The sequence below is a fragment of the Myotis daubentonii genome, chromosome 14, assembly GCF_963259705.1.
Source record: "Myotis daubentonii chromosome 14, mMyoDau2.1, whole genome shotgun sequence".
NCBI classification, from domain to species: Eukaryota; Metazoa; Chordata; class Mammalia; order Chiroptera; family Vespertilionidae; genus Myotis; species Myotis daubentonii.
The window spans coordinates 26,108,859-26,128,783 of NC_081853.1; the positions used below are offsets into that span (position 1 = coordinate 26,108,859).

The following is a 19,925-nucleotide window of genomic DNA, read 5'->3' on the forward strand; positions in this document are numbered from 1 at the left end:
CACCTGGGAAGGACAGCACAGTTATCCCAAGGTCAGAAGGCTCCAGTTAACGTATCCTTGTTGACTCAGTGTTCCAGAGACCCAAAACTGTAATTTAGATAACATGCCTAAGTTTAACCCAGGTTCCTCATTCCAGACCCGAGGGCTCTAGATAATGTGTTTCTGTCAATTCAGTGACCCCCCCTCCCCCAGACCCAAAACTATAATTAACATGCTGCTTCTGCTTCTGTAAACTGCTTTTTGTGAGCCAGGTTCCTCATTCCAAACCCTGGGATGTAATCAATACCTTTGTGATTTTTTGCCTATATAACCTTGGAGCTGCGACCATCTTGTTACTATGAGATTTGGGGAATGGCCCCTCATAGTCCCGGTTTGCAAGGAATGTGACTCTTTAATTCGACTTCTTGAGGCATCCTTCTGTGATTCGCGGGGTACATTACAACACCGCATCCTCTCACTCTCCGGAATATTCCTTTTATCTCTAGCTCTCGGGAACTTTAATTGACGTGAATTAATTTAGAACTGTAGTTGGGGTTGGGGTAGGAGGTGTTAAGTCCCCACCCAACCCCTGCTGCCTCATTCATTGCACCCCCGTTTCAGTTTCCCCACCTGTTCAAGGGGAGGAGGGGTAGGGGCTGACTTGAACGCACTGAACGTGAGCACCTGGGACGCCCAAACGTCTTCTTACGGCGCCTGCGCGGAAGCCGCCGGGCGCCCATCGAGGACTCGGCGCTCCTCGCTCAGCCTGCCTTCCGGTTTCCGCGCCGCCGCAGGTGCTCCTGTCGAGCGCCGAGCCGCCGATGGAGATGGCGTCCGCGGCTGTGTGAGAAACCGTGGAGGCCCAGAGCCTGGGCGGAGACCTGGACGGGCCGGCGAGCCCGCGGAAGCCCGACCGGGTACAGAGGGTCGGCCAGGCCTGGCCCCAGGGGCGAGCGGCGCGGCTCCCTCAGGCGCGGGGGCGGGCGGGCGCGCGGATGTGGGATGGTGTGGCTGTGGTGGGTGTGCCGCGCCTGGTGGGCGATGTGGCTTTCGGGCCGCACGGTTCGCCCCTGGGTGCTTGCCTTGAGTGGGCGCTGCTGGGCAGTGTGGTGACGCGGGGCGTGTGCAGTTGTGTTTGGTTGTGTGTCTGAGGGGCGGCGGTGTGTTGGGGCCTGAGTTTGTGAGGTCTGTGTGGTGTGTGGAGTTGTCATGTCTGCTCTGTGGGGTGAGTCTCCCGTGTTGCGGGTGGTTCTGCCGCCTGTGCCTACTCGTGTGGAGGCGGGTTTTGTGCGACTTTGAGGCCGTGGTGAACGCCGCTGTGTGATGTGCAGCCTGGTGGGCATGTGGCCGCGTAGCATTCGAGCTGGTGGGATAGGAGCCAGACGGCTATGCGTTATTTTGAGGACGCGCATACGTTATGGTTGTGGGGTCTGGTTTGGGGCTTTGTGATAGAGTTTGGTTGGCGGTGATGTTTGGTCACAGGATCTTAGAGTTTCACCGAATTTCTTCGCGATTTGTGCCAGGCGCTGGGCTAGACCTTGCGGATGTGCTGGTGGGGAAAACTTCCGCCGTCTCTTTAGGCGGAGCTCAGTGCTGTGAAGCAGGCAGGGGCTGCCCTGTCAGGTGGGAGGAGGCCCTGGCGACGGGCATTTCCTGAGACCCTGGGGCTGGGTTGAGGTGAAGGTTGTGTGTGTGACTCGCGGTCGTTCGGGGAGAGCGCCCCGGAAGGAAGGGGCTCTCGGGGTTAAAGCCCAGAGGACCCCCGGGCTGGGAGGGGACTGGGCTGATGTGTCGGTGACCGCCGGGGAGAGGGGCCGAGATCGGCTTGTGTGCAGCCAGTCACGGGGCTTCTTCACCGGAAGGAAAACACAGGGGCCCGACGTGCCATTTGTTTATTTTCTGGGTCCCTGTCACCCTGCCCCGCTTCACCCGCCAGACCGTTCTCTCTCTCTCCGTCTCTCTCACTCTCTCTCTCTCTCTCTCTCTCTCTCTCTCTCTCTCTCTCTCTCTCTCTCTCTCTCTCTCTCTGGGGGAGGAATGTCTCTGCATTTGTGGAATGGTTTTGTCTGGGTTCTCCTTGTGGCCGGGTGTCTTTCTGAGGTGACATGGGAGGTGACTTTGCCATGAGAATGTAACTTGTTAAGCCTTAAATTGTTCAAGCACCAAGTCTTTTTGTTTTTTTAGTCTTTAAAATCGTTATTGTGTGGTTTTTTAAAATATATATTTTTATTGATTTCAGAGAGGACGGGAGAGGGAGAGATACAAACATCAGTGATGAGAGAATCATTGATCCGCTGCCTCCTGCACGTCCCCTCCTGGGGATCAAGCCCGCAACCAGGCATGTGCCCTTGACGGGAATCGAACCCGGGACCCTTCAGACTGCAGGCAAATGCTCTATCCACTGAGCCAAACTGGCCAGGGCTGGTCTTTTTATTTTTGAGGCAGTGAGAACATTAGGCTGCCTGCTCAACTGTCACTTACTGGTTTATAAAATCTAGTAAGTTCACTGGAAAGAAAGTGCTGTACAAATAGAAAACACAAAATAGATTTTTCTTGCCCTGGCCAGAGTGGCTCAGTTGGTTGAGCATCGTCCCATGCACAGAGAGGTCACCAGTTCCATTCCCAGTCGGGGGCACATGCTGGGGTTTCAATTGATCCCCAGTAGGGGGCATGCAGGAGGCAGAAGTTTCTCACTGATCGAAGTTTCTCACATTGATGTTTCTCTCCCTCTCCCTTCCTCTCTAAAAAAAAAAAAAAAAAAATCAGTAAAAAATGTTTTTTAAAAAGATTGTTCTTTTTTAAAAATATATTTTACTGATTTTTTACAGAGAGGAATGGAGAGGGAGAGAGAGTTAGAAACATCGATCAGCTGCCTCCTGCACACCCCCTATTGGGGATGTACCCTCAACCAAGGTACATGCCCTTGACCGGAATCGAACCTGGGACCCTTCAGTCCCCAGGCCTACGCTCTATCAACTGAACCAAATCAGTGAGGGCAAGATTGTTCTTTTTGACCACTAGGTTTCTAATGCTCTCCTTACACTGATGTTGGGAATTTTGTTCAGTTTGGTTTTATTAGGGCAGACACAATCTTTCTAATTGTTGTGTTTTTTTTAACACAGGTGCAAGAGCTCGATGTTTGTGGTTGAATAAATGTTCAGGGTACAGAGAGTCAAACGAAAACTTCTGTTTGTTGATAAATACTTCAGACATTTCCCCTGTGGCTATACACTTTTCTGACGTTGGACCATTTGGAACAAATGTTAGAGAATTGCCTTAGTATTGTGTTTGCTGTTGAAGTTGAATTTTCCTTTCTTAGCTTCAAGAATCTGTGTTTCCCACTTTATTGAGTTCCCATTGTCCTGTGATGTTCTCGTATCTTAGGTTTTGTGTTTTCATCTAAGGATTTGAGAAAGCAGTTTGTGTTCTCAAACTTCTGCTGAGCAAACATTAAAGACCCTTATTGAATTGGGGGGGGGGGATTCTCAATTCCTGCTAATTTGCCTGATTGACTTAACCCCCCTCTCTTGTTTCCTTTCTTAAGGCTTCTCGTGTTCCAGAGAGGAAGCCCTGTCCAGGGCCATGATGCCACTTCCCCATCATCTGTGTGCTGCTGGGTTAAGCTAATGCTGCGGGAGCCTTGTTCCTTGTGGAGGAATCAGGCTGACTCTTGACATGAGGCCCCTGCATTGTGGGGGTTGAGAGGGATACTCCCATGGCTTCTCTGGATGACCCAGGGGAAGTGCGGGAAGGCTTCCTCTGCCCTTTGTGCCTGAAGGACCTGCAATCATTCTATCAGCTTCAGACACATTATGAGGAAGAACACTCCGGGGAAGACCATGATGTCAAAGGGCAAATTAAAAGTAAGAGGGGAGGATCTTGCTTATCCCATTCTGTCAGTGGGAGCTTTAACTCATGGGATAATTTTCATTAGCTTCCATGTTGCCACCAGAACATGATCATCATAAATTAATAATAATAGTCACAAACATATATCTAGTGCTTACCATGTGCCAGGCATTGCTCAAAGTCTCCTTGTATATTAACTTCATTTAATCCTCTCAATAGCTATGTGCCTATAAACCCAGTTCTACTGATGAGGGTATCAGACACAGATTAGATAACTTGCCCTAAAGGCACACAATTGGGCAGAGCTAGGCTTTGAACCTAATAAACACAATTACTGTGTTCTGCTGTCTCCTGCTAGGCTGTTTAAATGATCTAACTGCCAGCCTATGAGGGTTTTGGAGTTGGATTCCTTTCCTTTGCTTTGAAAGTGGAGGCACATTACTGACTTATTGTCACAAATTCAAGCCTTCCTGCCATCCTTCTTTCTTCAACTAGACCTTGTCCCCGGCAGCCCAGGAAAAGGAAGGTCATAGTTGAAAAACAGAAAAACAACCTAAAAAGTTAAAACTTGGTTTTTGACCTTCCAAGGACTCAGGTCCTGGAGAGTTGCAGAAATAATTTTTCAAAGTAATTTTGACTATATGTAGTGTTCATTTCCTGGACTTCAGATTCAAATCCCTAAATACAATGCAGCTGCTCTGGAACTCACTTTTTAGTGATTCCGCTAACCTGCTTACAGCTGGTAGCATTTCTGAAGGCAATGAGACAAAGGATCTGGATGCTATATTCACAGATCTCTGTTGGGTGGGAGAAAGGAATGGTCATGTATTCCTAAGTGTACTTTGGCCTCCACACATGTGAATCACATGCACTCTCCAATCAAATAGTCACACTCTATGTCACATGTTTTAGATCAGAAAAAAAGAGTTGCTGAAACCATTGGCACTTATAACTTCTGTCCAAATACATTGCAATGTAAAACATTTTCAAAATCCTGAGGCCTGTGATGGACCAGCTGGATTCTGACTGTAGAGGCTGGTGCAGAGTTATAACCATTAGGAAACCCCCCCCCCCCAAAAAAAAACCCACGAAAAACAACACCCAACTTTTGCACGTACAGTTCTCAGAGTTCTTTTACATACGTTATTTCATTTGACTCTCCTAGCAACCCTGCAACAAGGTGGTTGGTCTCATTTTACAGAGAAAAAGTGAGGCTCAGAGATGCATAACTTATCCAAGGTCACAGAGGAATTGGCAGAGCTAGGCTTTGAACCCAGGTCTTCTATCACCTCTAAGTCTAATAATGCTGTTCCTTCCACATGGCATCACTGCATATACTGCAGCTGGAAAACAAACAAATTATCTAAATTTCCTTTGGACAACTGAAGGGCCTCCATGATTTTCAATGCATGTCCAGATGTAGCATCAGCTGAACTGGGTCATATATTGTGATATCACTAATACTTTGGTGCCAGTGGGTAGAGAGGTTATAGAATGTCCTCAGATTTCTTTTATAATACCCCCTTTATTAGAGGAAAAATATTTAAGATTATTTAGGGAATAATAGATATGAGAATCTAGATAATACTAAATAGAGTGGAAATTTCGTTCCTTGTGAAAGAAACTTCAAAGTATTCACTTGTTTTTTCTCCTTCCACCACCCCCCTCCCCGCTCAGTCTCTACTAAGAGATTGAGTTAAGCATTCTTTAGTCAGGGAAGAATTCTTTTTTTTTTTTTTAATTAATTAATTTATTTATTTTTTATTATTATTAGTTAAGGTATTACAAATGTGTCCTCATCCCCTCCAAGTCAGGGAAGAATTCTTAATTATGTTGTAATTTTCTCTATTTCAGAATCAGGAAAATAAAGTTTTAAAGATGGATATCAGAGATTTTTGAGAAATTCTTTGAGAAGAGGAACACCTCTCCATTTGGTCTTTTGATTTTTTTAGAAATTTTATGACATTGCTAATTTAAGCAAATGAAATATTAAAACCAAAAGAGTGAACCTTGGTTTCAGGTTTTGGAGGCAGTTTAAATAAAATATAAACTTGTCATTACTAAAAAGTGGTCAGTGGGTTTGGGCTCCAGCCCCGTTTCAGCTTTAGTTTAGCACATCTACATAGAAGAAAAGGTGGTTGAGAATTAATTTTGGCTTCTGCCTTGTAAGTGTTTTTTAAAATCATATGGGCTTGTTCTTAATTGGCCCCCCTTGAAGGGCTACACCTACCCTGGTGAGATCACCAGGTTTTTCTATGCCTCCTAAAGGCTACAGGGCATGGTCTGCCTGTTTAATTCAATACAGTTTAGTCTTGTTTGCAAAAACGAGTTGATGTTTTCTAACTTCAGTTTCCTGTCTCCTAAACCCTTTGTTACATCAGGTACTTTCCTCTCTCCTGTTGTAAAGAACACTACTTGATATATTTTGGAAGGTGTCCTTTAGCTCTGGAGGACCTTATTTTTCCAGTTGGAGAAAGCCATACCAGAGTGACTGATAAAGAATCAGCTTATTAGCCTGAATGGACATATCTATAACCTTGTTAATTTCACCGCCCCCCCTCCCCAAGCCCCTCCATATCTGCATTTACATTTGAAAAGCTATGGGAGTGGTTTTGATTGTTTGTTTTTTAAAATCCTCACCTGAAGATATTTTTCCCATTGATTGTTTTAGACAGAGTGGAGGGGAGGGTGGAGGTGGGGAGAGAGAAAGAGAGAGAGAAACATCAATTGGTTGCTTCCCACATGCACTGGGACCAGGGTGGGGGATAGAACCCACAACCGAGTTACTGCCCTTGACAGGGAATCGAACCATGTGGGCCGATGCTCTAACCACTGAGCAACCGGCCAGGGCTATGGTCATATTGTATTAAATCTGATATTTTCTACTTGATTCTAGTGGCAGAAACGGATAGCAGGCACCCAAGATTTAAGAGCATTATGAGAGCAACTTAGATTTGAGAATTCTTTTTTCCACCAGTTGACTGTTGTTCTATTTTGATAGCAGGTCCTCTCACCTCAACTGAGGTGGCTGAACTCCTTTCTGCAGAGGCACAGTTTTGAAATCAATGCTGGCTCGGAAGAACTGAGGCTCTTGTTTCAGACATGAGGTTTCCAGTTCTAACCCTGGTGCCTGTAAGCTCTGATCTTTTCCCCTCTTTGATGTCATGTCCTCATTTGTAAGTAGGGATATCACCTGCCTCATAATGTGAGCATGAACTGGCGTAAGGTATTTTTGAAAGTACTTTGCTAGCTCTAGCCGGTGTGGTCGGTGGTTAGAGCATCAATCCTCCCACCAAAGGGTTGTGGTTTTGATTCCTGGTCAAGAGTATGTACCTGGGCTGTAGGTTTGATCCCCTCCATGTGTGGGAAGCAAGCAATTGATGTCTCTCCCTTTTGTAAAAAATTATTTTTTAATATGTTTTTATTGATTTTTAGAGAGAGAGGGAGAGGGAGATAGAAATCTCGATAAGTCAGGCCAGTGTGGCTCAGTGGTTGAGCTTCAACCCATGAACCAGGAGGTCACGGTTTGATTCCTGTCGGGGCACATGCCTGGGTTGCAGGCTCAATCCCCAGTAGGGGGCATATAGGAGGCAGCTAACTGACAATTCTCTCTTATCATTGATGTTTCTGTCTCTCCTCCCTTCCTCTCTCTCTCTAAAATCGATAGAAACATATTTTTAAAAAAAGAAACATCGTCAAACTGCAGCGGGAAGGCTGGGGAGGGTTGGGGGGCAGGAAGGAGGGGGGTAAGAGATCAACTGAAGGACTTGTATGCATGCATATAAGCATAACCAATGGACATAAGACACTGGGGGGTAGGGGAGGCCAGGGGATTGTCAAGGGCGGGAAAAAGAAAGGTCACATATGTAATACCCTTTGTAATACTTTAAGCAATAAAAAAAAAAAAAAGTAAAAAAAAAAAAAAAAAAGAAACATCAACATCTATAAAGCAATGGAAAAAATATCCTCGGGTGAGGATTAACCAAAAAAAAAAAAAGGAAAGAAAGTACTTTACTTTGTGCCTGGTACATATAGGAATTAATTCAGGAAACATTCATTTTCTCTTTTTTACCACTAGATGTGTTTTAAGTGTTATATCTGTTTCTTGAAGCTTTTTGTCAATATTATCACACATACATTTGGTAAGTGAGTAGAGGAAAAAGAATTCTATGTACAGTTAAGCATTATGAGAACACAGCCCAAGGATGATGGTTTGGCTGAATCTTATCCTGGAGGTAAACAAGAAGTGTTTACTCATGAGTCCCTAGGGTAAATACATTAGTATTGATTTAAAAAACTTTAATTGAGGTTTAGTTTACACATAAGCTTTTAAGTATACAATTCGGGGAGTTTTGAAAATTGTATATCCTCATGTAACCACCTCTCCAATTAAGATATAGAAAAAAATACTTCCGTTACCCTGGTCCCCTCACTGAAATTGTTTTTAACACTTTCATTTAATTGGACTTCTTACATTTACTGCTAATACTGAGAAGTGAATAGATTGCTCTGGTATTTGTAGTATAGTGGTTGAATGCTTATTATTGTATTTTATTTGGGATCCAGAATTTTCTTGAGCATTTAAAAAAATATATCTTTATTGATTTCAGAGCAGAAGGGGGGGGGGGACAGAGATAGAAACATCAATGATGAGAGAGAATCATTGATTTGCTGCCACCAGCAAGCCCCACATTGGGGATCGAGCCCACAACTCTGGCATGTGCCCTTGACCAGAATCGAACCTGGGACCCTTCAGTCCACAGGCCGACGCTCTATCAGACACTGAGCCAAACCGGCTAGGACTTGAGCATTTTTTATACAAAGCATAATTATTTCTTTAACTCTTGTGTTTTGAGATCTCCCTCCACTCTTTACTGACTGTTTTTTATGGACTCATTTATGGTGTTTTTTTTCTATTTTTCAAGGTCTTGTTCAGAAGGCTAAAAAAGCAAAGAACAGGCTGTTAAAACGAGAAGGAGATGACCGAGCAGAGTCAGGGACCCAAGGATATGAGTCTTTCAGTTATGGAGGGGTTGATCCTTACATGTGGGAACCCCAAGAGCTTGGTAAGAAACTCTCTTCATTCATTCAGCAAATGTTTATTGAGCAAATGCTTATTGAGCATCTCTATGTTCTTGGTAATGTCTTAAGAGTTGGTTGAAGAGGCATCAGCAAACCAGAATGGTCTAAGCTTTTTGTGGACCTTATGTCTAGTGTAGTGAGAGGGAGAAAATGGACAAGAATGAGCTGAGCACCTCCCTTGTGTTAGGCACTGCATTAAATGCTTCCCATGGGTGCTCCCATGAGTGCTCTCATTTAACACTCATCACACCCCTTGGGCACCTGCCCAGGATCAGACACTGGAGTAGGGATCCACGTCTGTGACATCAGTCCAGGCACAGATTCCACTGACTGGACTGTCTCATCTCACATAGGACATTACCTGCCTACTGAGAGGCACTGGTTTGCGCAGTTAATTTTATGAAACACATAATTATGGTACCATATATTTTAAAAATAATCATCTTTTTTGAGTTGATGAAAATATTCTAAAATATGTTTTGGTAATGGTGGCACAACTCTGGATAAACTAAAAACAATTGAATTTGTACACTTCAAATGGTGACTAATATTTCAGTAAAACTGTTACCAAAAGATTATGCTGCACAGAGATGAACTAGCTAATCTTTCTTTCTATTAGGCCACGCCAGGCGAACTAGCTAATCTTACATGTGCTTTTTTATATTTTCATATTCATTATCTTGTTCCCCTTTCACCCAAAGCCTTGTGAGATAGAATGCATAGTGACGTTCATTCCCACTTATATATGAGGAAACAGGCTCTAAAAAGGGAAATACTTACCCAGGGTCATTTATCATATTCTTATAGTGCCACTACGGAATGTGTCTTTTTGAATGAAGAAAGTTCTAGAACTGCACTGTCCAATATACTAGCTACTAGTATATATAGCTATTTAAATTTAAGTAAAATTAAATAAAATTAAAAGTGAGTTTTCCAGCCATACACTAGCCACATTTCAGATGCTCAATCTCCACATGTGGCTAGTGGCTACCATATTGGCAAGTAGAAACATTTTCATCAAGTCAGGAGAAAATGGCTTTAAAAATAATACTATACACATGTAATTATGAGTTATATCTGAAAGCCAATTAGAAACATGAAAGAGAAATTTCAGGTATGTGAATTATTTTAGCTTTTTAAAAAATATGTTTTTTATTGATTTTAGAGAGGGAAGGAGAGAGAGAGAGAAACATCAATTGGCTGCCTCCTGCATGCCCCATACTGGGGATCGAGCCCACAACTCCAGGTATGTGCCATGACTGGAAATTGAACCTCTGACCTCTCAGTACATGGGAGAGCATTCAGACAACTGAGCCATACTGGCCAAGGCCTTATTAGCTTTTTTGATAACTTATTTCATGATAGCTAATGTTAAATTATCAGGGTGATTTTCTGAATAATTTGCCTGTTTCAATAGCTGAAGGAAGTCACAAATTTTGGGAAGGTTAAACAAATGGCAAATTTTAGAAGTTAATATTTACAGTCACCCCTAAGAACACGAAAGTAAATTTTAATTAGAGTATGGTTAGAGAAGGAAATATACATGGATGCTTTCCTAGTTTTTGAATTTTTAGATTCTAAAATCCTAGAATTTGTACTTGTTTTTAAAATTTATTGAGGATAAGCAGCAAAGTAGAGAGGCTTCCTCAGAGAAATGACAAGTCATATATCTCTCACCTCCTCTCCTTCTAGGTGCTGTGAGAAGCCATCTTTCAGACTTTAAAAAACACCGAGCTGCCAGGATTGACCACTATGTTGTTGAAGTCAATAAATTAATAATCAGGTTGGAAAAGGTAAATTTTGCTGTTTTAAAACACCTTTTTTCTGCAAGTATATATTTTCTGGGGGAAAATTACATTTCTGCAGCATGTGTTATGTAGATTGTATATATTTAGTGCTGGCAGTGTCTGATGTTGGCAGAGCAATGCCTCACCTAGAGAGGTACAGAGAATGTGGGGACAGTTCTCGCTGGCTGCTTTACTGAAGGAAATAGCCCAGGTTGACAGACTTGCCACATAGCCAGTTTCCCTTTTCCTTCCTATGAACCCACCTGGCTACTGCAAAACTTTTCTGTCTTCAGAGCCTTTCCTCTTCCTCTCCGGAGAAGCCTCTCGACCTTGCATAATCACACAGTGGAGCATAGTGTGTGATATCATTTCTTGGCAAACAGAGGAGCTGGTGACTAGGTCTCTGAGGAGAACTTGGTGTTGAAACATCTGGGCTAGGCCTTTTGTTCTCTATGACTGCGTGTCCCATGCCACGATCACTCTGTTTTACTTTGACCCTAGAAATGCTTGTTGTATATAAGCTGGATTGTGTGGTGGGCATGGCAGCAAACACCGGTATAGTTGTTTTTACGTTTTTTAAATTTAATCCTCACCCGAGGACATGCTTATTGATTTTTAAAGAGAAAGGAAGGGAGAGGGAAGAGAGAGAAATATCGATGTGAGAGCGGAACATCTATCGGTTGCCTTCCCCTATGCACCCCGACTAGGAATTGAACTCGCAACCCAGGTATGTGCCCTGACGGGGAATCGAACCTGCAACCTTTCAGTGTATGGGACAACACTCCAACTAACTGAGCCACACCGGCCAGGACCTGGTACAGTTCTTTATGTGTACTATGAAGGAGGGAAATATGTGGCTAGGTTAGTTGTCCAGTAGGACTGTGGAGAATCAGGAGTTCTCCATTGCTTTCAGGAGCCACCCCCATCACATCTTTGCCTATCCCTGGTTAAGACTTAAAGGGCTAACTGACAATAAAGAGATTGAAAGTGGGTCATAGAAAGGAAGGTGCCTTCTAGATTATCCCATGTGAAATTGCACGTGACTTTGTGGGATTGGAGATGAGAGGTGAGACTTGAGAAATGCAGATATGGTCATTTCCGCTTAATGCCTCTTGCCTGTGAAAAGTGTATCCATCACCTGATAATTACATTTGGCACTATTTTCTCCTTGTCAGCTCACTGCATTTGACAGAACGAATGCCGAGTCAGCTAAGATCCGAGGTAACTCTAAGAACTTTGCTCACATTTATTTTATTTATCTTTCTCCCTTGACCGAATTTCTTTTTTAAATGGCTTGCTTTTTCATTTGTTTGGTTTTTGTTTTATTCTTTTCAAAGCAATAGAAAAGTCTGTGGTGCCTTGGGTCAACGACCAGGATGTCCCTTTCTGTCCAGACTGTGGGAATAAGTTTAGCATCCGTAACCGCCGCCACCACTGCCGGCTCTGCGGGTCTATAATGTGCAAGAAATGCATGGAGCTCATCAGCCTTCCCTTGGCAAGTAGGTAACATGGCAGCGGGACCCTAGACCCTCATCTCTTCCTGAGACTAGCTTGTTTGTTAATTATTACTGGGTGATTTTTGAACTTTTCTTGTTTAAATTAGTGGTGTTTGGGATCTTTATTCATGCACTTGTTGATTCAGTGAAGCCCAGAACAGGGTAGGCACTGTGCTAAGGGCCAGGGATGCAATGGTCTACAAAAAGGGTTAGCAAACTGTTTTTGTAAAGTTCAGATAGTAAATATTTTAGATTTTGTGGGCTACATATGGTCTCTGGGACATTTCTTCTTTTTTTAAACAACTTTTTAAAATGTAAAAACCATACTTAGCTCAAGGGCCATACAAAAACAGGCTGGACTTGGCTTATAAGTCATATTTGCCCACCTCTGGTCTACAAGGCATTGTTCATTCCCCCAAGGAGTTCAGCATCTAGCAGGGGATATAGACTCACAAGCAGATAATTGCTTTACAAGAGATGAGTACAATGAGAGAAGTTGCATCAGGCACTCAGGAGAAGCTGACCAAATCTTTATCAGCTTTGCTTAGAAGTGGCAGATGAGGGGTTGAGCGGAGACTATAGGAGATGGTCTTAAAAATTGAGCAGCAGACTCATCCTTTTCTTTGAGATAAAAGTCACAAATGTTCATTGTCATAAAGAACAGGCTGTAATGCCATAATACAAGAGACACTGAGTGTTGTGGAGGCTGGGGGAGAGCGAGAGCATGGCTCCTCAAGGTCAGAAAGTGATGTTCAAGAAGAGCCTTGAAAGATGACTAGGATTGCAAAGAGATGGGGCAGGAGGAGATCCTGGGTAAACAGAACCAAAGGCATGGAATTTGGAAAGGCCCTATGGAAGGTTAGTGGGTGAGCAAAGAGAATATTTGGGAGAGTGTGGAAGACATTTGAGAATTGTGGGAATGAAGCTACAAAGGTTAGGTGGAACCAGATGTCCAGAACTCTGAATCTCAGCTGGTTAGAAGTTGCTCGAGATGATCTTATGGGCTTTTGGCCAATTCTGGGACATTTGGGTGGTTTTGCAACAGTGGAGAGTTCCGCTGACCTTGCATATGCTATTGGTTATGGAGCATCTGGACAACATGGGGCAGAAGCAGATGCTTCCTCTGTCCAACTCTGACATCCACTGGCACACATTACCTTGATACTTTCCCTTTCTCCTTGAGATCGACTCTCTGTCTCACCTGAGACTTTATAAGCTCACTGTTAGACACTATTCAGCTCTCTCCTCGTGGGTTAACTAACCAACATTTACTGGGCAGCTGCTATGAATTGGCCCTGTAGTGTATGTAGGGATTTAAGTATGAATGGGTCATTTTTACCCTGAAAGAGTCACAGATTCCTAGTGCAGCTCAGGGGTGTACATAATCTGTCATAGGGAGAAAAGTGAAAAGTTCTCCATGAGGGGCAACATGGTAAGAACTGATAGGAAAGGCAGATCATTTTTGCCTCGAGGACTATGGAAGGCCTTCCTGGAGGATATGCCTTTGAGCTGAGCTTTGGAAGGTGTAGGAGTCAGGTGTTTGGGAGTGGGGAAGGCTGTCAGGACAGTCCAGGAAGAATGTGGGTTGTGTCTGAGGCGTGGCAAATGGAGGGGGCGGTAGGAGGTAAGGCTAGGCTAGGGCTGGACCTTAGAACCTCAAAGACAGACTAGGTGGTCTGGCCCTCTCCTGGATGGCAGTGGGAGTCCCTCCCGCCACCGAACCTGACCCCAGGGAGGCAGAGATGTGGGTACTTCTTGCTTATAGGCAGAGCCTGCTCTTATCTCGCCAGCAGCATGGACTCCCCTCCTGTCGTGGGCAGTGGAGTGATTGGAGGCTTCAGGCTCACTGCTGCCTGTCCTGTGTTGTGCTTTACAGATAAGCTCACCAGTGCCAGCAAGGATTCTCTGAGCTCCCATACGAGCCCTAGCCAGTCACCCAACAGTGTCCATGGCTCCCGCCGGGGCAGCATCAGCAGTGTGAGCAGTGTGAGCTCCGTCCTGGATGAGAAGGATGATGACCGGATCCGCTGCTGTACCCATTGCAAGGGCACGCTGCTCAAGAGAGAGCAGCAGATTGACGAGAAGGAGCACATCCCCGACATTGTGAAGCTCTATGAGGTGACTTGCCGAGTGCAGTCCTGGGTCTGATTCGAGAGGCGGATGGGGCTGCTCATTACATCCATGCCTGCAGACTTGGGAGGATGATCTGGAAAGTTGTTTCTTGGACTCATTTTTAGTTTTTGCTAAAGGGCTTCTGTGGCATGATTTCCTAACTAGGGCCCTGGGTGAGTCACAGACACATCCTGGGTGTGTTGCCACAAACTTGTTCCCTCACTTTCTTGCCCTTTTGAAAACAGAGGTTGGAGGCTTTGGTGGCCCTGGGACAAGAGGAGAAAGGATTGTTGCCATGTGGTGTGGACAGGTTCTGTGAGTGAGGGTGGAAGCTGGAGCTGGTGGTGACAGTGGGCCAGGAGAGTCCTGTCCCCATTTAAGTCCATTCACATGCCTCAGTTCTAGAACACCTTTAGTAGATGCTACTTTGAGAGGAACATAGTGTAGTACAAACACATGAGATTTAGTGTCAGAGAGGCTGGCCTCCCAATGGCCAGGTGAGACCTGCAAGCTGAGGGGGTAGGGAGGGAAGTGGGAAGAGATGAGGGGAGATGAGCCCTGGCAGAGGAGGCAACTCATGTGCAACTCTGAGCAGAGGAACAGTGGCTAATGGCACGGAAGGGTCCCTGTTAGCAGTTCTGCAGCTTATAATGGCTGTGTTTCTGGAACCACCATGAAAATATTCAAGTTACTGAAAATGGTGTTAATTAAACCCAATGCTGAGCTGCAGGTGCAGCCATTATCCATCCTTTATGTGGAGTTCATGACCTGATAACTCATTTTGTAAGTTGCCACTGCTTTTTGCTTCTGTCTTTTTGGAAGTAAGCCTTGGCGATGCCTTGTGCTGGTGTCTTCCCTTAGCAGAGAAAGTCCAACTAACTCAAGTAATTTAGAAATTCCCACCTAAAAACAACTAATCTTTTTCTCTGCCTCTGTAAACTCTGGCTTGTGTCTTGGAAGGCCTTGTTCCTCTTTCCTTCCTGCAAGATTTTCTGCTTGTAAAGTAGGTCTGTGACTCAGGAAATGGGTAACAGTAAAAAGAAACAAAAAAACCCACAAAAAATGCACTATCTGCATTTTTCTATTTTAGAAAACTATACAGTTTAAATATATCTTTGTTGATGCAGCATAACTTCTGGGTAGGCTTTTCTGTACCCCGAGAGCACCACTTACTCTTCTTTTTTGTTCTTAGAAACTACAGCTTTGCATGGAGAAAGTTGACCAAAAAGCTCCCGAGTACATCAGGATGGCAGCATCATTAAAGTAAGCTATTCGTCTCTGTTTTTCTGAACCAGTGCTGACTTGTTGTAGGCATTTTAGGTCAAATCTTTAGTAGCTGAAAAGGAAATCTTAACTCTGGCTGTGCTTTTCTTCTGTGACCGACCGCAGAGAATCTTTGTCATGTCTCTTTCCGTGTGGCACTGTTACCGTCCTCTGAATGAGCAAGTTGGGGAAGGGCCTCAGGCGACAGGCACCATTGCCAAGTGCAGCATCTGGAGGTGAGGAAGAGCAGTGTGTCTCCTGCTCATGCCTGGATAGATGCCACTTCAGGGTAACACTGAGGTGTCAGGGCTTAGAGCAGGCATTTCCTTTAGAGCAGGGGTTGGCAAATGCCAGCCCATAAGCCAAATCTAGCTAGCCATCTGTTGCTCCTGCTTTTTTTCTTGTTAATCCTCACCCAAGGATAGTTTTCCCTTGCTTTTAGCTAAAGTTGAAGGGAAGGAGAGAGGGAACAAGGGAACGGCAGGGAGAGAGAGAGAAACATCAACGTGAGGGAGACATGTGGATTGGTTGCCTTCCACATGCACCTCCACTGGGGCGGGGATTGAACCTGTAACTGAGGTACATGCTCTTGACTGGAATTGAACCCATAATCCTTCAGTATGTGGGCCGACACTCTAAACACTGAGAAACACCAGCCAGGGCTAACTCTTTTTTTTTTTTTTTTTTTTTATGAAGATAAAATTCACGCATCATAAAATTCACTCCTTTAAAATATACAGTTCAGTAGTTTTTAGTATATTCACAAACATCACCACTGCATTAATTTTAAAACATTTTCGCCCTGCCCTGGCTGGTTTGGCTCAATGGATAAAGCATCGGCCTATGGACTGAAGGGTCCCGGGTTCGATTCCGGTCAAGGGCACATGCCCAGGTTGCAGGTTCGATCCCCAGTAGGGGGTGTGTAGGAGGCAGCCAATCAATGATTCTCATCATTGATATTTCTATCCCTCTCTCCCTCTCCCTTCCTCTCTGAAATCAATAAAAATATATTTAAAAATCACACACATACATTTTCGCCCTGACTGGTGTGGCTTAGTTGGTTGAGCATTATCCTGTGCACCAGAAGGTCACTGGTTCGATTCCTGGTCAGTGTAAATGCCCAGGTTGCCAGTTTGGTCCCCAGTTGGGATGCATATGGGAGGCAACCGATTGATGTTTCTCACATTGATGTTTCTCTCTCTCACTCTTCTTCTCCCTTCCTCGCTCTAAAGTCAATTAAAAAAACTTTTTCATCATCCGGATAAGAAACTCCCCACTTATTAGCAGTCATAGCTCATTCCCCCTCTCCCTTTATGGAAAAAAATTGCTGACTTTTTCTTAAGAGCTTTGCTCCTTCTGAAGGATAGTGATGTGTGAGCCAGAATTTGAGGTGCTACTACTAAGTCAGATCCCAGCAGTGTTTTCCAAGCCTTCAGAAGAAAAAATTATGGTATTCAGTGTTTTCAGTTTGAGGATTGTCTGCCTTTGTTTTAAGTCTGTGTTGCCACCTGTCATTTTTGTAGTGATGCATGTAGGATTAGATGTGCTTTGTTTAGAATAAACCTGTATTTTTATTTGGACACATACAGTGGCAATATTGTATAGTGGTTTCAAAAAACAAAGTGTGTCAGTGACCTTTATGATGTCAATGACCATGTTCTAAGCTCATTGTGGAACTTATATATAAAATTAACTTTTTTGTTTGTATAGTCCTTAAAGAGTTTCCTGACTCTTGAGTTTGTAAATCTTTGACTTACAAAACACGAAAGACTAAATCCAGTTGTTTTGTGGCAAAAACACCCCTTCTTTTACATCTCTTCCTGACTCTACTGTTGCTTTGGGTCTCTTCTTCCCTTCCCTGTTCTTTCCCCAATGTTTCCCAGCCCACAGGGAAGAGAATAGCAAAAAGGTAGGGAAACCATTGTAGGCCCAGTCCCAGTTTCCCTCCATCCTAACAACTAGATGTCTGCAGCCCCTGGCAGCAGACAGTGGAAGAGGAGCAAATCCTATTTCTTGAGCCCTCTCAGCCACCACTGTCCTATGGCCCCTTCCTCCTTATATTTGTACCTCCTAGACCCTGATTTTTCTCTTTCCATTCCTTAGCCAGAGCACTGTTTCTAAAGAACAGCAGGGAAATGAGCAAGAATTTCAGTCTGCCCTCTCTGTGAGCAGGTTGGAAGCAGAACCCCAGGTGATTCTGACACATACCCCCCCCAAATGGAAAGTTCTTGGCATGGAGAATCCTTTTCCCCCTGTAGCTTTCTGGAATCCGCACCCCTCCTGTATCCCTGCCTATTGGTTTGACATTAGAGCAGGACTGTCTTCTACATGGACGTCAGCAAGGAGAGCTGTGTTCCTGGAAGTTTCATCTGGCATTCAGTGTTTTCCTCATGAAATTGTTACCAAGGGACTCCTCTCCCTGAGTTCTGTTGGTTTTTGCTTTGTTCCTCAGACACAATTGTGGTTCATGGGCCTTCCTAGCCAGGTGGGAGCTACCATACTGAGCACATTTCCAAATGTCTAACTACTCCTTCTCCTCTTAGAAAGGCTGGTTCTAAAGGGCTTTACATGCATTTCATTCTCTTACTCTTTCATTCAGTGGATAGTTCTCAAGCACTAACTCTATTCCTAGCACTAATCTAGGTGCTGGGGCTGCAGCAATGAACAGTGAAGACCATGTCCACTTTTGTGGAGCTTCATTTTTGTAGGAGCACAGGCCTTATCCAAGTAAACAAATAAGGAACAGGATAACTACAGATGTGATCGTTGCTCTGAGGGAAATGCAGTTGGTTGACATAATTGCAACCAGGGGAAGTGATTTCAGATTTGGGCCAACCTTGTTATTTTCCACATGACTTGGAGATATTGAAATAAAGCACAGGTCTTCTCAATTCTAGTCCAATGTTCTTTTTTGCAGATTAAGTAGTGAAAGATAATGGAACAGTCTTACTGAATCCTCAAATTACAGCACACACCAACATTTTTCCAGCTAGGATTGTTTTGTTGTTTGTTTTTTTTTAAATATATTTTATTGATTTTTTTTTACAGAGAGGAAGGGAAAGAGATAGTCAGAAACATCGATGAGAGAGAAACATCGATCAGCTGCCTCCTGCACATCTCCTACTGGGGATGTGCCCGCAACCCAGGTACATGCCCTTGACCGGAATCTAACCTGGGACCCTTCAGTCCACAGGCCAACGCTCTATCCACTGAGCCAAACCGGTTTCGGTGGATTGTTTTATAGATGGTAAAATAGGTAAGCGCAGCAGTCCTTTCTGCTTATTTAACTTAAATTGCTGCTGCTTCAGAAGTGGGGTTGAGTAGCCAATGCTCAGGCTGGATTAATAGCTGCAAGATCTTCTGAAATGTTTCTCTTCTCAGTAAACTGATTAAGCTTGATCCATGTGCTAGTTACTGAGGACATAAAATGAAAAGCTACAATCACAGCACTTGGAATTTAAAAGTCTGGTGGGGGTGACAGATTTGTAAATGATCAATTCTAAGACCACACAATAACTGCTGTTGTTTCTCTGAGATGGAGTTAAACCGCTTCTGGCCTTCCCTGTTATCCCTTGCTCCACCCTGGGCAGAGTTCCTCCTCCTCCTTCTGGATTTGGAGTCAAAGTGCCTTTCTCATGTAGGGAGCAGTTGTTCATGAGCCCCAAGAGCATGGGGCAATTGATGCAATGCTGGGCTGCATATCGCTATTGGGGATCCCTTATCAGCTTTCCAGTTGTTCCTGTTGTGTCTGGGTAGCCTTTGAGTGAGAAAAGCCAAGTGTTTTTCACTCTGATGTAGTGTAACCAATTCATTTAGTAAACGATGTCATGCATCTCACTAGATACAGTGAAATTGTTTAGGGGAAGTAGGCCAAAGAAGGTTAAGTTGCATTTATTTTGGTGATGAGTTTAAGAGCTAGTCCTTGAGGCCTATAGTGTTTGCAAACTTTTGTACATTATGTGCAAAAGTCTGAAATGCCACTTGAAGAGAATTAACTGTGTGTCCCTTTGTGAGGCCTTAAATTTTAGAGTCCTCTTAGGCCAGCTGTGGGCAAACTACGGCCCGTGGGCCAGATCCGGCCCGTTTGAAATGAATAAAACTAAAAAAAAAAAAAAAAGACTGTACCCTTTTATGTAATGATGTTTACTTTGAATTTATATTAGTTCACACAAACACTCCATCTATGCTTTTGTTCCGGCCCTCCGGTCCAGTTTAAGAACCCATTGTGGCCCTTGAGTCAAAAAGTTTGCCCACCTCTGTCTTAGGCTATACTCTCTAGTCCAGCGGTTGCCAACCGGTGGTTTGCGGACCACTGGTGGTCTGTGAGGTCCGAAAGGTGGGTGACTGCTGCTATAGT

The 19,925-nt window shown here is 44.2% G+C and overlaps 1 protein-coding gene across 1 annotated transcript in view; it reads left to right on the forward strand.

Annotated features, from left to right (window-relative positions):
* Positions 1-741: 741 nt before the first annotated feature.
* RBSN (rabenosyn, RAB effector) overlaps positions 742-19,925 on the forward strand; it is a 28,250-nt gene continuing 9,066 nt past the window's right edge. Inside the window, exons 1-8 of the mRNA XM_059663706.1 lie at positions 742-896; positions 3,524-3,842; positions 8,754-8,894; positions 10,603-10,703; positions 11,873-11,918; positions 12,035-12,196; positions 14,070-14,311; positions 15,498-15,568. Of these exons, the coding sequence (XP_059519689.1) occupies positions 3,695-3,842; positions 8,754-8,894; positions 10,603-10,703; positions 11,873-11,918; positions 12,035-12,196; positions 14,070-14,311; positions 15,498-15,568 (911 nt within the window). The 5' untranslated portion in view covers positions 742-896; positions 3,524-3,694. The remainder of the gene's footprint in view (positions 897-3,523; positions 3,843-8,753; positions 8,895-10,602; positions 10,704-11,872; positions 11,919-12,034; positions 12,197-14,069; positions 14,312-15,497; positions 15,569-19,925) is intronic.